This window comes from Cyprinus carpio, chromosome A8 (assembly GCF_018340385.1).
Source record: "Cyprinus carpio isolate SPL01 chromosome A8, ASM1834038v1, whole genome shotgun sequence".
NCBI classification, from domain to species: Eukaryota; Metazoa; Chordata; class Actinopteri; order Cypriniformes; family Cyprinidae; genus Cyprinus; species Cyprinus carpio.
This window is the reverse complement of record NC_056579.1, coordinates 23178531-23195103: the sequence shown is the minus strand read 5'-3', so window position 1 is coordinate 23195103 and position 16573 is coordinate 23178531. Positions and strand designations below refer to the sequence as shown.

General features: G+C 33.4%; 1 protein-coding gene across 1 annotated transcript; it reads right to left on the bottom strand.

Moving 5' to 3' along the window:
- Positions 1 to 723: 723 nt before the first annotated feature.
- Positions 724 to 15527, bottom strand: LOC109048040 (procollagen-lysine,2-oxoglutarate 5-dioxygenase 1-like). The gene is made up of 19 exons (XM_042762871.1): positions 15322 to 15527; positions 14683 to 14774; positions 13120 to 13253; positions 12849 to 13012; positions 11086 to 11198; positions 10836 to 10899; positions 10147 to 10244; positions 9921 to 10022; positions 8817 to 8948; positions 7518 to 7639; positions 7258 to 7362; positions 6297 to 6422; positions 5984 to 6125; positions 5779 to 5892; positions 5600 to 5665; positions 3700 to 3804; positions 3470 to 3616; positions 2894 to 3008; positions 724 to 1192 (listed from the first exon to the last, which is right to left on the bottom strand). The coding sequence occupies exons 1-19, from the start codon at positions 15404 to 15406 to the stop codon at positions 1032 to 1034; spliced, it is 2187 nt and encodes a 728-aa protein (XP_042618805.1). The 5' UTR covers positions 15407 to 15527; the 3' UTR covers positions 724 to 1031.
- Between the last annotated feature and the right edge of the window lie 1046 nt (positions 15528 to 16573).

Below are 16573 nucleotides of genomic sequence, written 5' to 3'. Positions count from 1 at the left end.
TTTCCGGCATCGCGGAGGTTTTTTTTTTTTTTTCTTTTTTTTTTCAGTGAAATCTATCTGTTAAAGCCAGAGATTTGTACATAACATCAAACCAGAAATCCACCTTATATATTCTTGAATTGTAATATTTAATATTTATATTATCAATATTCAGAGCTGGGTAGTATCTAACTGATTGCATGTAATCTGGATTACGTAATCCGATTCCATAAAAATAGTAAATTTGTCATTGTAAATTTTTCCATAAATTGTCATTTGATCTTATTTCACCTAATATATTTACTTGAAGTAGGCTTCCCCTGAGATTTTAAAATATTTTAATAATAAAGTATCGCGTTTGCGTCTGATTTTTTATTTTATTTTTTCCTAAATCAGTAAATATATGGATTATGGAAAGGATTCAGTTTCATAACAGAGCTAAAAACGTATTTTCAGATGATAAATTGAACTCTGCTTAAAAAAAAAAATAAAAATTGCAGACAACACAGGTACTGCTTCTTTTGTGAATACAGGTTAAAACGACGGCAGGATATTCATTTTGGGTGACATGATAATTATATACCTTTAACCATTACAATTCTTCTCTTCTTTATTGTGTTTTCTTCCAAAACTCATGACATGACCAGTACGCAGTAAGAAAACAAACCATACGCCAGACTGTTTTCAAACAGCAACACACATTTCTTGAGGGGCATCAATACAGAAAACAACTCAATAAACCTGTGAGTGTCAGATCCTTTATTGAGACACATCCACATCATCTGTATGGAATAATCCCTTTCAATACACAACATTAATAAACAAGTAAAATGTCATTGCATATAACGTTAAGTCACATATTGTATAGTGATCTGTCAAACTGCTTTCGACATTCATCGATTGTTATCAAAAGATGCTTTTACGTGACAAAACATATGGAAAATATATGTACACCGGCATATTCACAATGTAAGGCACTGTGTCAACATGTTCTTGATTATTCTAGAGTCTTCTGAATTCAAAGCAAATTCACGTTTCCGATAAAAAGCAGTTCAAGGGTCCACAAATGAGACAGAGATGTATCGGACCCCCTCTACGGTGGGCAGACCCTCGTGGTAGTGAGTGAGGCGTCCGGGGTGCATGAGCGCCCAGCCCCTCCTGGGAGCCGTAACGGAGCAGTTGTACCTCAAGAACCGGCAGCCGCCGCCCTGAACAGAGAGTCACTGATCGTTAATACAGTTAATACTCTTGCTCCGTCAAACCGCTTCAAAATAGCAGAATCATATTTAAAGGTATTTGTTTCACTTTACAAGCATGAAGAAGGTATGGAAGCCCATTTCTGCCACTGGATAAAAAATAAAAAAGGGAATTGTGACCTTTCTCCCTCACATTTCTGGCTTTTTCCGTGCAACTGTGAGTTTAATTCACGCAATTCTGACTCTCTTCTGCATTTTTTTTTTTTTTTTTTTGTGAGAAGTAAGTAATTTTTTTTTATTTTTTTTTTTTATATCTCAATTTTGTGTATTTTCACAGAGTTCTCACAATTCTGACTTTATAACACGCAATTTGAACTTTATCATGCAGTTCTGACTTTATAACTCACAGCTACGAGTTAAAATTTAGAGAAAACACAATTCTGAGATTATTCAAAATTATGAGATAAAAAGTTACAACTACTCTTTTTTTTTTTTTTTAATCAGTGGCAAAAACAGGCTTCCACAAAAAGGAGATAATTAGTATGCATAGAAAAAAATTTACAATAATAATTTACATCACAAAAAACAAAACAAAAGAAAGGCCTTCCTAAAGTAGACCTATTCATGTTCCAAGACTTGTGGCATATTTCAGTATCTCCACATCTCAAGCTTTCAGGAGAGCTGCAGGTCAAGACATGCTGCCTTGTTACGACATGAACATTTTACAAACCAACAGTTTGCATACTGTACGCATATTTACAATATGAAGTATCTATACGTTTATAATACTGTAGATTAGGTTCTGTATATAAATAATAATTAACTGCATTAAACTACACTGAAAAAAAATATATACATCGGCCAATTAAAAAAAAAATACTCAAATTTGATACAGACAAATTTATTAGTTTTTCTCAAATTATATATTTTTCAATCATTCATTTTTACATTACTTAATTATAAGGTAATACTAGCAAGCTTTTGTGTTAACTAAGTCTGCTGTTTAAGTAAAGCAGCAAAGGCACGCTCTTTATGTACCCATCCTCAGCCCCAAGCAAAGGAACTGAAATGCCTCTAAATCTGAACATTAACCAATTAATCACATTCATCAAGTCTTTTTCTCATTAACACAAGACTTCATTTTAGAATTCATACTCTGCTCATTAAGTCCCATGCAAAGCATTCTGGACAGTTTCAGGTATTTCAACAACAAACAGAGAAACACAGAAGAGAAACACAGTTTGGTTGTGTAGATCACAAATACCGTGACTGACTATATCAGACAGCTGTGTTTCCTCTTTTTTGCAGTGTACCATACTTAATCAAATTTTCTTTAGACACAAGCCAAAGTGTTACTTAATGTTGGTCAATATAATGATTTTTTGGCTTTTTACAACTTAGTTTCACCATAAACAAAAACTAAATTAGCTTTAATATAATAATTTAATAACACCCACAATCATTTCTGCACTCAGTAAAGCTAGCCAGTGTGTTCTGCACATACTATGAATACTAAGCAAAATTGTTTCTTTTAATTATTTCTATAGGGAGTGTTATTTGCTTTTAGGCAACTGAACAAAACAGTAACCAACCATGATTCACGCTCACCAGGAAAACAAGATTTTTGATTAGAACACTACAAAATGTACTTTAAATAAGACACTTTTTTTTTTTTTTTTAGCTGTGTTGATGTTTTATCTGTTTTCTGTTAGTCTGGTAGTCAATTGATTGTTTGTTGTGTTGATTGTTGATGTTGAGGGTTGATGATGTGATGATTTGTGCTTGTTGTTGGTTGTTCATATGTTTTACTACAAACGCCAGATCAAACTGAGCCTGCAGGAGACAAACACACACACAGATGCAGCATTCACATTTATGGCAGTGAAATAGACTGTGAATGCTGCTTCATGTTTTTTTCACTAATGGCCAAAAGTTAAAAAAAGTATGTTTTTGAAAAAGTCTTATGCTCACCATGGCTGCATTTATTTGATCAAAAATACAGTAAAAACCCTAATATTGTGAAATATTATTACAATTTAAAATAGCTGTTTTCTATGTGGATATATTGTATAATGTAATTTATTTCTGTTCTGTGTTTGTTTGATTGCGCAGCTGTATTTTCAGCATCATTATTTCAGTATTATTTGTCAAGTGATCAGTGTCTCATTATGATATCAGTATTATATCTAGTTTGTTTGTATGGATAGATTTTTTAGAAGATAATTGTCTTTATTTTATGTAACTTTTACTTCACTAATTACTTTTTCGATGTCAGGAGAAAAAGTAAGGCTTACCCTTGTGAAGTACCCGGGATACATTTTCTCAGTGACCGGCGCTACATAATCCAACAGGAACTTGTGCCATTCTTTATCGTATCCCACCTGATTCATGTGGATATCAATAGTGGGGACATTTTCATATCCACCTTGAATCCTTTTGTCCTAAAAGCAAAATAAATTGTCGTAATCATGCTCAAATAAATTGTAAGATAAGGGATGAAACTGAAAAAACAACAACAACATACCACATTTCCACCTCCTGACCACTGGCCAAAATGCTCCATCTCTTCAATGAGATGTTTGCAGGCCACGTCAGTGAAAACAGGGAACCAGTACACATCAGGGCACGGCTACACAGAGAAGTACAAAGAAGTTTGACCTTGTAATGACTTTACTAAAGCCTCAAAAGCATTTGTAGTGCTTGCCATCACTATTACTATCACTCCTTTTTAGGTTTGGTGATGTTAACAAACCCCTAAACCTAAGCATTAACAAATAAAACAATGAAAAATACCATTAAAGGAGGGACCCGACTGAGGATGCGCTCTTTTTACTTGGGCCAGGATGCAATCATCTAAAAACCACAGCACCTTGTAGCAAAATGCTTAAAACAACAGATCACCTCTGTAACCTCACAGAAGGACCCTGATGGAACACTTTAGCAGCGGCAGCGAGATTTGTCCTGATGCTCACCATTTATAAAAAACAGTAATATTGTGAAATAATATTACAATTTAAGACAGTTTTCTACTGTCATATATTTACAAATGTAGTGTATTCCTGTGATGCAAAGCTGAAATTTTCAGCAGTCTTCAGTGTCACATGATCCTTCAGAAATCATTCTAATATGCTGATTTCCTGCTCAGGAAACATTTATTATTATTAGTAGTAGTAATAGTATTAGTATTATCAATGTTGAAAAGAGTTCTGCTTCATATTATTGTGGAAACTATGATTATTTGATGAATAGAAAGTTCATATTTGAAATTTTAAATATTTTGTAACACTATATAAAAGTCTTTACCGTCACTTTTAATGAACTTAATGCATCTTTGCTGAACAAAAGTATGAATATATTTAAAAAAAAATTGCAAAAGTTTATATATTCTCAAAGACAGGAATATAATCTTATATAGTATGCAGGGCTTGAATTTCGGTGCGGGATTGCGAGGATTGCGCATAATTCTACTGATTCCCGAAGTTTCCGCACTTGTAACATGGGAAATTCCCACAAATATTTCAACGTTCTACCGCTCAATTCAGTACTTGTGCGCTCTGTGACTGTGAGACCCTTTCTGTGAGCGTCTCACACCCAAAGCACGCGCACATAGAGACGCATCTGAGAGTGCACGACTTTGCATGTAAACGGACAAATACATACAAAAATATGTCAAAGTGCCTGTCTTGAGTTTTCATGTAAGCAGTCGATTTATACTAAACATTGTCGGTATACAGGCTGTTAAGTTAATGTAAACAGTTGAGAAACAAAACTTCTGTGTAACAGTTCGATCCGTGCATGAGGTCTTAAAGAGACAGCAACCTAAATAAACCTGCTGCTGTCTGTCATTAATGTTTATTTATACATTGAAGAATAACCAGTGTTATTTTAAAGTTAAATAGATTATTCTGTTTCTGTGGTATTTCTGTACCTGAATATTACTGTTAAATCTACCTGGAAAACTTAAAGCACAGTTCATTTTAGATGTATCTTGTTTTTGTTTGTGCCATTTCTTGTCATTAATCTATTCTTATTTTATTACTGACTGTTTACTTGCCTTTTCTAGTTTAAATAAACTCCATTCATAGTTAGAAAGTTTTTTAAGTATCTGCCTCTCAATATAAATATGAATCAACAACAACATTATAAATTGTAAAACACAAATACACTGGGTGACGAAACATTTAGGTTGGATGATTGTAGTTTAAAAATATTTAAGACAGTAGAAAACTGTCTTAAATTGTAATATTATTTCACAATATTACTGTTTTTTATAAATGGTGAGCATCAGGACAAATCTCGCTGCCGCTGCTAAAAAATGCCCCCCATAAGAGCCTCCTAAAGGGGGAATTAACCCCCATTTTCCAAAACGAAATTCAGGCCCTGGTATGAATCCTGCTATTATTAGGTTTTAGGAGAATACTCACCATTTCTATAAGACCATCTTTCAAAACTTTGGAATAATTCTCATGAATGTATCTTTCCTCCCATTCCTGATCCGGAGGAAAAAAAATTATAATGAAAGAACAACAAGGCAAAAACAAACAGTAAACTAACAATAAAGCATGAATGCCTTCAATTAAATATTGCTGTGATTTTATCTTACCACAGGATTTTCAAAGATCTGCCAGAGATCATTGTGCAAGTGGTTTGTCTGGTAATTTTCAGTGGATAAAACTCGACCGAAAGTGTGCATATTTGTTACGAACATGAAGACACCCTAGGAATGAAAAATATATCAGTCAGCAAGATATAAGGTGTTGGTTTGAATGTATTTTATTTCTTCTGGTGATCTGAGTGGAATGTCTGACCTTGTCTCGAACTTTGGAGCAGAAGGCCATATCCGGATCAAGCGTCTCAGATTCAAACAGGTCAGGATCTTTGAGATCAGTCCTCAGTGTATCGGCTTTTATCAGGAATATGTTAGAGACGTATGGCACATTCCACAAACCCCTGTGGAGATATAGGAGAGCAGTCACATGTTTGCCATTTGCTCCAGTTTGATGCATTTCATAGACTGCTTCATATATTTAGAGCAGTGAAATACACTCAACTCTCTCTCGAATCTCTGTGGATTCTCAGTGCTTTCACAGAACTAATGAAACGAACTAAACACCAACTTACACGCGGCGTCCTTGAACTATGTCCACGTAATCCTCTGACCTGGCGTAGTACCCGTCGGCGCTGAGCGCACCCCAGAAGTTTGTCCACAGACGCCCGGGTTTGCTCATCATTGGTGCAATAAAAGGCCTGTGAGGTTCATAAAAACAATTATTATAATCAAAGAAAAAAGGTTTTGAAGGCATCAGGCATCAAAAAGATCAATATCAGGAAAGTGATATGTCCATTCAGAGTCACATGATCCTTCAGAAATCATTTGATGACTGAATTCATATGATGAAGGTTCGTATTATTATCAATGTTGTGTCTAATTTGTTGATTTTGTGCCATGTTAAATTTTTTCATGATTCTTTGGATATGTGTTTTATATGAAGATTTTTTGTTTTAAGTAGTGGTCTTTTGTAACATTATAAATGTCTTTACTGTCACTTTTGATCAATTTAATGCATCCTTGTTCAGTAAAAGTTTTTATTTATTTTTTAAATCTTAGAAATGTTTACTATAATAAAAAAAATTTATTAAATAATAAAATTAGATTGATCTGTGAATGATTAGATTAGGACTGAATTAATGATGCTGAAAATTCAGTTTTTTGATCACAGGAATAAAAACACCCATTAGAAACTAGTATAGACGTTTGTCCACCTAGAAAAATGTTGACAACTTTACAACTCAAATACTAAGCATTTTGATAAATAGTTCATGTAAATAAGCCCTGTAATAAAACACAAGCTTGACATTTCTGCCTTTAAATCCTCCACAGGTTTGCATGGCAAGTACATCAATTGCGTGCTGCTTACAAACAGATGCTATCCATACAGGTTCACTTGTTCAAAACCTGAAATATTCCTTTAAAGCCACCAGTTACATAACTATATTTCAATAGAGGACACAAACTCAACAAAGAAAACATATTTGCCTTCATTTGTCAAGTACTTTCATTAAGTCTTAAGTCTTCACTTACTTATTGAGCTCAATTAAGATTCTAAGCGTGTCTCTGTTCTTTAAAACCACGTCCACGTCTATGCTGAAGAAGTATACACAGTCAATGTCTTCTCGACACATATCGCTGCAACCAAAATAGAAAAAAAGACATCAATGGAATGTTCAAAGCATAGAGGAGCCATATGTACAATGACAAACTATGTTCACCGGTTTTCACATGGTGTTTTATATGGACGCTGAAGTATTAAAATTGACTATTGATTTAAAAAGCCCACTCACAAGCCAATATCACGTGAGGTCTCAGGATCTATATCCTCCTCTGGTCCAATCAGCTTCACACCCTGGTATTCAGATTCGTGATACTCTAGAAATGTGCGCACGTGTGGTTCGTGATGATATTCCTGCAAAAGACATGAATCAAAAGGATTGTCCTTGACGGTATATACTGAACATAAAAAACATCTATGAAGAATGACAGTAATGAACATCACGATTCATTAATATACACAAGGTCCGTGTGAAAAACTTCTGTTCAACGACATTCAATCTGATTTGATCCGCCTTTAACAGTGAAGACCCCACTAATGAAAAGACTCTCAGGGGCGTTACATTTCCGACACATGCTTGAGATGTTCAGCCAATCACAATGCACTGGGTCAGCTGGCCAATCAGAGCTGCGCTTTTCGAAGGAGGGCCTTTGTAGAAATCACTTTTTTTTTTTTTTTTTACGATAAATCCTACATGGCGACTGGGACAATACCACAGAAACCAGATGAGTCCTCTGCACAATGTGACTTTGCTGCAGCCTGGAATTGAACTGCTGGTTTCATCTGGCCAGTGGAGAACTGCCCCCCCGACTGAGCTTGGTTTCTCCCAAGGTTTTTTCTCCATTCTGTCACCGATGGAGTTTTGGTTCCTTGCCGCTGTCGCCTCTGGCTTGCTTAGTTGGGGACACTAATATCCAGCGATATCGTTGACTTGATTTGCACAGATACTGTCTAAACTGAACTGAGATGGATGATGACATCACTGAATTCAATGATGAACTGCCTTCAACTGAAAAATGAGTCTTTACTATCTCATTTTGCATTATTGCCACACTATTTTCCTATTTAATACTCTAAAGTGCTTTGACAAAATCTGTATTGTTAAAAGCAATATATAATTAAAGGTGATTAGACATTTTAGAAAGACTGTGCATAAAGGATCTGCAATAATGAACAGTACTTGAAAAATAATGTATTTTTTTAACATTAAAGCATGCTAACATATTCTGTTAGACCCAATACACAAAATAATGAGCTTTGAAAATACTGTAGCATCATATGACCTCTTTAACATTTGCAAATGCATTAGCTAACATGAACTAACATTCATTTTTGTTAATGTTAGTTAGTAAAAAGATAATTGTTCATTGTTTATTCATGTTAAAATGTATTAGTAAATGTTGAAATTACCATAGACTAATATTAATAAATGCTGTACAAGTATTGTTCATTGTTAGTTCATGTTAACTAACGTTAACAATGAAACCTTATTGCAAAGTGTTACCACTTAACTGTTAAAAATGCATTTTACCTGATTATAGATGAATAATCGGAGCCGGTTTTTGGGGTATTTGAGGTTAAGCAAGCGCTCAAAGAACACAGTGACAAAGGGTGTGGGCTGCTGGATGAAGATCCCAATGACCACCACAGGATATTCACTCTCCTGCAGACAACAAACAGACAAACGATTCATGAACCAAACTATTATTTAGCTGAAGCTTAATTTCAATTGAAATGTATATGTTTAGCTGCCTATGGAGGTGTCTATGAATGCTTATGATGTAAACAGTGAAAATGAGCAGTTATTAGACTTTTAATGGTGTAAATTTATGTAGTCACGTTCATAAAGTTCTATTTTATTTTGTGTATTATTTAAATTTATATATATATATATAATTTTTGTTTGTCACGTTCTATATATATATATATATATCTATATATATATATATATATATATATATATATAATTTTAACATGTGTATTGGTTTAATGCAATGCATTGGATGTGTACAGTGAACACTGATTTGAATTTCAGCTTTTATTTTTTCATTGGATGTGTACAGTGAACACTGATTTGAATTTCAGCTTTTATTTTTTTTAATTTTAGAAAAAAAAAATTTAAATAATATTTATAATGTCTAAAGTATGTCTTAAGTAGGTAACACTAGTCATTTTTTAGGGTCACATCAGGTATAAACAGCTCCTTAGGGTAATAACTACACACTGACAATCTTTACATTATCATGAATATTTAATCATAAAGATGTATGGAGCCCTGCACATGCCATGCAGAAGAAAGAAATAGATATTGAGTCCATAAATTAAAATGAGGCCACATTTTTTCCCTTGTTTTTGATAAACAACCTTGCTCATGTTGCACTGTTAGTTTGGTTTGTTTACTAATTAATAAGTCATGGGAACTAATTCTTAATTTGTGACCACAATATCTTGCTTTTTCCCGCTTCATGCTCCGTAAAAGTGGATTTGACTAAAGTTATTTAATAAAACAATTTAAACAATAAATCTAAGATCTGAGATTAGCTTTTTATTTGTATTTATTGATTTATTTATTAATTTTATTAAAAAAAAAAAAAAAAAAAAAAATTATGGTAAAAATAGTAAACGTAAGGCCCACCTGGAGTCCAGAAAGAGGTCGAAGATCCTCGTTACAAATTGTGCAGCCAGTCTCAAACATCCACAGATTTGGGATATAGTTCCCTAGGTAGTTTATCTGAAGCTGAAAGATACAGATTTTATTGATTTATTTTTTATTAAACTGAACTGAACAAGACAGAACGCTATAGAAAAGATCTTACTTTTACATTACAGTTATTTGGATCATTACTCTAAAATTGTTTTACTTTGGTGGGCCCGTTGCCATGGACAATAACGGGTAGAGTGTCGTAAAGCACATTTCTGGCTCGCACGCGTCCATCTTCAAACTTCAGCACGACTTCATCTGTTCATGCAATTAAAAAAATAAAATAATAATAATATTCTGATTAAAATTCTACATAATCATTCAGTTGCAGCTGAATTCTGTTCGAATGATTGTGTAGTTATATGGTCAGCTAAATGGCCATAAATGTCCACTGGCCCATTCATAAAGGATTTCCTCCATAAATGTTTAAATGAATATCCCTCGGGCATCTGTAATGGATACCTCTGATCCAGAAAGAGAAAGGAAGCTTTTAAACAGCCTAAAGTCGCTCTCCTCCCACAGTCCTCCTACAGCTGCAAGCCGAGCAGAACACAGCTTTAAACTCAAATAGAAGACTTCAGTCCACATGAAACCAATCAGCATTTGAGACCCTCAGCAAAGCATTGCATTAACGATTCCTCATTAAACTCAAAGGTTATGGAAAAACAGCCCAGCAGGTATCAGAGAGCGAGAACTGTACTGACGCTGCACTTTGAAGACCATAAAAAAGGATGTTGCTGATGCTAGGGAGAAATTTGCAGAAGCCTCCTTAAAGTTTATGTTGGAGCTGTTCTCCAATTAAATCTCTAACAGCTGCATTTCTGTAAGAACACAAAATGATACACTTACCAAGAGCTCCGTGAAGATTCTGGAACAATCTGCACTTGTTGTCCAGAGTTATATTTATAGACTTCTAAAGAGGAAATGACAGGGGAGAAAATGTCAAAACGCAGTGTAAACACATTTAATATGTGTCATTACTGAAAACTGTGAACTTAATTGTGCATTCTGAAAACAGGGCAACATATCTTAAAACAGAGCAATAAAGTTTTAGGAAGCCACACTGACTATACCAAACAAACTATACCGAAACACTCACTCTTTTCTCTGGGTTGATGTATATCTTGGTGAAAAAGAGTTGGTCACTGTCACTATCTGCTCCTGACCAGTCCGAAAGCATCTGTTTAAGATTGGGCGCATAGCCAATGAAGCCTAGAAAAAAGAAAACATCCAGCATAAAAATGGAAAAAGCCTACAAATAAACAGATCACATATGTGACCCTGGACCACAAAACCAGTCTTAAGTGTCAATTTTTTGAAATTGAGATTTATAAATCACCTGAAAGCTGAATAAATAAGCTTTCCATTGATGTATGGTTTATTAGGATTTATTAGGATTGGCCGAGATACAGCTATTTGAAAATCTGGAATCTGAGGGTGCAAAAAAATCTAAATATTGAGAAAATCGCCTTTAAAGTTGTCCAAATAAAGTTCTTAGCGATGCAAATTATTAATCAAAAATTAAGCTTTGATATATTTACGGTAGGAAATTTACAAAATATCTTCATTGTTGATGATATCTTTTTTGTTGTTGTAATTAATTTATTATTAAGTTTTGTTATATTTAAAGTGGGAAATTTTTGGCATAAAAGAAATTTTGACCCATACAATGTTTTTTGTTTTTTTGTTTATGTGTCACATATTATTATCTGGTTTAGGTGTGCAATTGGATGATTTAAACCTATCTTTTAATTATTAATCATGAAAAGAATGAAGAGAGTGGATTTTCAGAGAGGCCAGAGATATCACTAAAGACAGTAAAGTATTCTCTGATTATATGCAAGTATGAGAAAACATTCTGAGTGATTATGAGAAAGGAAATTAAACAGGAAGATGTCTCAAACGTCTTAGTAAAGCAGTTCCTAGTAAATGGAAATGACATTCAGCCACTGAATTATAAGGTTAAAAGTAATTAATTTAGTTGGTGGTGTGTTTGTATAGCTACTGTATGATGAATTACAAGATATTATTACATGCATTGGTTTGCTTCCATTCTATTCTATGCACTATTGGCTGTAAAACTTAAACATTCATCCACTGTTAAAATAATCATTTTATAATTGCTGAATTCAGGGCTTTGAAATAAGCAAAAACCCAAGTATAACACCTACTGTAATCGACAAAATAAGGTGTAATTGTATATACAACAAGTTCTAATTATAATGATTTTTTTTTTGTTTGTTTGTTTTGTTTTGTTTTGAAGACATTTTAATAGAATATTGGACAGGACAATGATTTTTATCGAAATATTACAGTAAAGAAAATGGAAGGAGAGTTTATTTGTCATGAAAATAATGTAACAAATTTGGATCTTGATGGGCCTAAAAAGAGCCTCTTTGTATTAAAATAATTTTTATTTTATTTTTTTACTCTTTTTTTTACTCTCTCATTCGAGTCATGTCAGAAAGAACATATTTTAGAAGTTGAACGCACATTAACGCCACTACAGTGTCATAATCATGAACGGGAAACTCTTTTTTCTTTGAACCTGAGTTTACAGAGTGACAGTAAATGTGTTTAATATATATATATATATTATAATATATATATATATATATATATATATATATATATATATATATATATCTATATATATATATAATATATATATATAATTTATTATTTACAAAACGAAGTTGCATATACAAAATATAGTATTGTTGTATGTTTTTTGTGTTGATTTTTATATATATATATATATATATATATATATATGTATATGTGTGTGTGTGTGTGTGTGTGTGTGTGTGTGTGTGTGTGAGCTCTTCAATGCTAATAACAGAAGAAGAGAGAAAGACATGCCTCCTGCTCCAAGGAACCTCTTCCCTTCTCTGACATGAGGATGCTTGTCTTCCAGGTGACGGTCCGGCCAGATGAGCGTCTCGGCAGAAAACACAACTCTGTGCTTGGCCTGCTGAAACTTCTTCAGCAGCTCTTTCGGACCAGAAGAAAAGATCACGTCGTAGCTGCGGAAAGCCCAAGCATAAATGATTGTTTCTGTCAAGGATCAACACTGATAGTGGAAACAGTACAGACAAATCATTACAGGCATAATTATGATGGACATAACTACCTATCCACAAAAAGAATGACTTTGTTCTCCTCCTGTATGTCCTCCAGAGCAGACTTCAGCAGGCGCACTTTCTGCCCTCCACCTGGAGGAGACATGTAATCTCCACCTTTCCATGTTTCACCCTTCCCGAGAACCTAAAGAACAGCGGAGGAATGTCCGGCAGCAGTCTGGATTATAACCTGTGAACTGTGTTATATTGGGGACATCTAACAAAAATGTCATATTTAACCCTGATAAATAATAAAAATAAAAAATAAAAACACAAAAATGTAATTTTTATTAAGAAAAAAAAGTGACAGAATGATGCTAAGTTTAAAAAAAAAAATAAAAAATACACACAATATATAAATAATGAACAGGTACAGTAGTAATGATTGATGCTTCAAGATTTAAACAGTATATAATTAAGTTTTTGTGCATTATAGCAAGGATGAGAATTATATTTTTGGCATGTTTCGCATACAGGATGATGATGCATCAACCGATGTGTTATTATAGGAAATAAACAGTGTCTTTAAAATACTAAATCTACTATTCCAATTAAAATTGTATTTTGACAATTTATTTGAATAACTGAATAACCGATCACAGATGAAGCAGAATCCCAGTAAAAAAAAGATTCATCTGAAAGGTAAATTTATGCAGGCATATGAATATTTACATATTTAATTGCCCATATTTTAATTGAAGTTTAGTCATAATAGCAACATTATGAATGCAAATTGAATGATTTCACACAGTTAGACTATAAGTTTCAATGGACGCGAAGAGATGTCTAAAATGTAATACTGAATAATAACCCCATTAATTACAATAAGTATTAGATTTAAAAATAATAACACTACTACCAACATGCCACTTGGGTCCTTCTGTGCCAATTCTGGGGCCCTTTTTACTTTTACTTTTTACTTAAAAAAACTATAGCTTTTATCTGCACAAATCCAAAAAGCACTGATGTGTCCACAAATCATTAACAAATAGACACAAAAGATATTCAATATAATATGATGTCATATTTATACTATAATATGTAGTATAATATAGTATTATATATTATATAATAATATATTATAGAAGTATAATATAATATTATATAATATGATGTTATTTTCCAGAGAAACAAAACTAGATTAACCTCAAAACTCTTTCAACTGACTAAATCTCACAAATGACAAAATTCATCAAAAGTGTTCAGATGAGATTTTGTGCCTTCTGTAGCTAGCAAAGAGGGAGAAAAAATTATCTGGAATATAACCTGATGACTTCCATAGAAAACCCTAACGTCACACTTTATCTGGAAAATATCAATTTCAATCTGGAACCGCTCGTTTGGAGAGACTGTTTATGATTTATTGGGATTATAAAAAAAAAAAAAAAAAAAAAAATGAGTGGGTGGATTTTTACCATTATAGGCTGGTTGTTTTCACACAATGCAGCCACACACGACTGTGTTCAAACACGTTATAAAAGTAATTTTTGCATTCTATGGCATCTTTAATATACTTATTTAAAAAAAAAAAAAAAAAAAAAAAAAAACCGGTGACTGTAGAAAAACTGCCTCACCCTGATGGTGTAATTGAAGTGTTTTGCGGATCTCAAGAAGCGCCTGAAGCCATCAGTCTCCTGCGTGGCTACAGTCAGCACGAGAAGATCTCCTGAAAACACACAACAGCATGAACACACAGAAACCTCCAGCTCCTAACGTGAATCCCGCATCGCTGCTCTCCTGTGAGGATCAGACAGGATCTCCAGGCACAGCTGGATCATTAACATAGGCCTACTCGTACACAGTATTCAACCCGGCGCAAGAAAGCTAATTAAAACTAAATCAAGACTAAAGCGTCTTCTATCATATGCAATGCACAGTGCTTTATTTTCTTGCAGCGCAGTGTAGGTTACAGTGAACATATCTGGCTCTGAGAAAACGAGCGTAGCTACAATGTAACAAATGCCTTTTGTTGCAATCACATTTCGTATTTTTTTTTTCTTTTCCCTTATTTACTTGATAAATTTGAGAACTTTTTGCATGGTTTTAGTGTGGTTTGCTGTGATTTATCATCATAACCTGAGCTGATCTGCACTGCTATCTGTGTGAAGAAGGGCTCCACGTCAGCGCTGAGTCTGGAGAACGGTATCTCTGCACGCCAGGTTTCTGGTTTCTGCTCAAGCGGCGACTGTGATGAGCTGAAACCACTGCCTTACCCTCGGGGATCGAGCCCTGCTGATTACAGTCCAGCGGAGACAAGGACGCGAACAAACAGGCGAGAATGACCAGAACTCCTCTCATCTTCGGACCCGTTATTATTTCTCCAGTCCTCCCCGGTAACGGCGACGGGTGAAATAAGGCCTTTCCTCGAGAGAAAGTTAGTTGTGCATTCCACAGCCAGCCCACTCCTGCCTTTCTCCACCCCTCGGTTCCAGCAGAAGATCCTGTAGCAAACTGTGTGTTTGTTTGTTTGTTTTGCTCTGGAGTTAAAAAGTGTCACATCTATCCTTGTCTCAATTAGAGTATACAATTATATGGAAATAATAATAAAAATAATAGCCTAATAGTAATAAAACATAAATAAAACCACTTTCTGTGGGTATAAAATACAATTATATGGAAATAATAATAAAAATAATAGCCTAATAGTAATAAAACATAAATAAAACCACTTTTACTATAAGCAAAACATACAGTTCAGTGAGCACATGTTGTGAAAGTGGTGGTTAGATAGATTGTTTTTTCACGATTTTTAGTGAAAGTTATTTAAAGCTTGTTATATTCTTTTTTTCTATAGTAAGTTTAATTAGAAATATTTTTATATGCTTTTTAGCAAAAGTAAATTAAGACTATATAAACCTTTCAACTGGAAATCTTTTATAAAACTCTTGTGTTATAATGTATAGGTACAATCTAAATGTATTACCGAAATTTACAGGTGAATACTAAATATGGAAAAACAAATTTTGTTTAGACTTTTATATAAAAGCCTATAAATCTATACATTTTATTCATGTTCCATTGTAAATGCATTTATTTGACATTTTTATTTAAAGTGGTTTTCAATAGTGGTGCAATTGTTTTTTTTGAAATTTTTATATAAAGTGGCTTATAATATTGTTTATTAGGCAAGCTGATAAATTTGTCTTTTTTTTATTTAAAATAATTGTAAATAATAATAATAAAAATAATAATTCGATAATCATATTTTATTAGAATTGGTAGGCCTATCAAAAAATTATGCATTTATTTATTTAGTGCACATTACAAACATGTTGGTTACTTAATATGATTTTATTTATTTATTTATTAAAGAGTATATTTATTTATTTAAAAGTATAATAAATACAAATTTCCTTTATATTTCAAACTGTCATCTTTTAAACGAAATATCACAGTTTTAAAAACAACGAAGGCAGCAGTCATCATCACCAGGTGCCGTAAAGCCAGTTGCTGGGTAGGTCTTTT

Bases quoted from the DNA above. Each gene is read 5' to 3' on its own strand.
- LOC109048040 (XM_042762871.1), bottom strand. From the start codon at position 15,406: ATGAGAGGAGTTCTGGTCATTCTCGCCTGTTTGTTCGCGTCCTTGTCT. The intron at 11,199-12,848 runs GCATGTCTTTCT...TCTTTTTTCTAG, and splicing joins GAGGTTCCTTGGAGCAGGAG to GCTTCATTGGCTATGCGCCC. The intron at 3,805-5,599 runs GTGAGTATTCTC...TTCTCTGTGTAG, and splicing joins AAGATGGTCTTATAGAAATG to CCGTGCCCTGATGTGTACTG.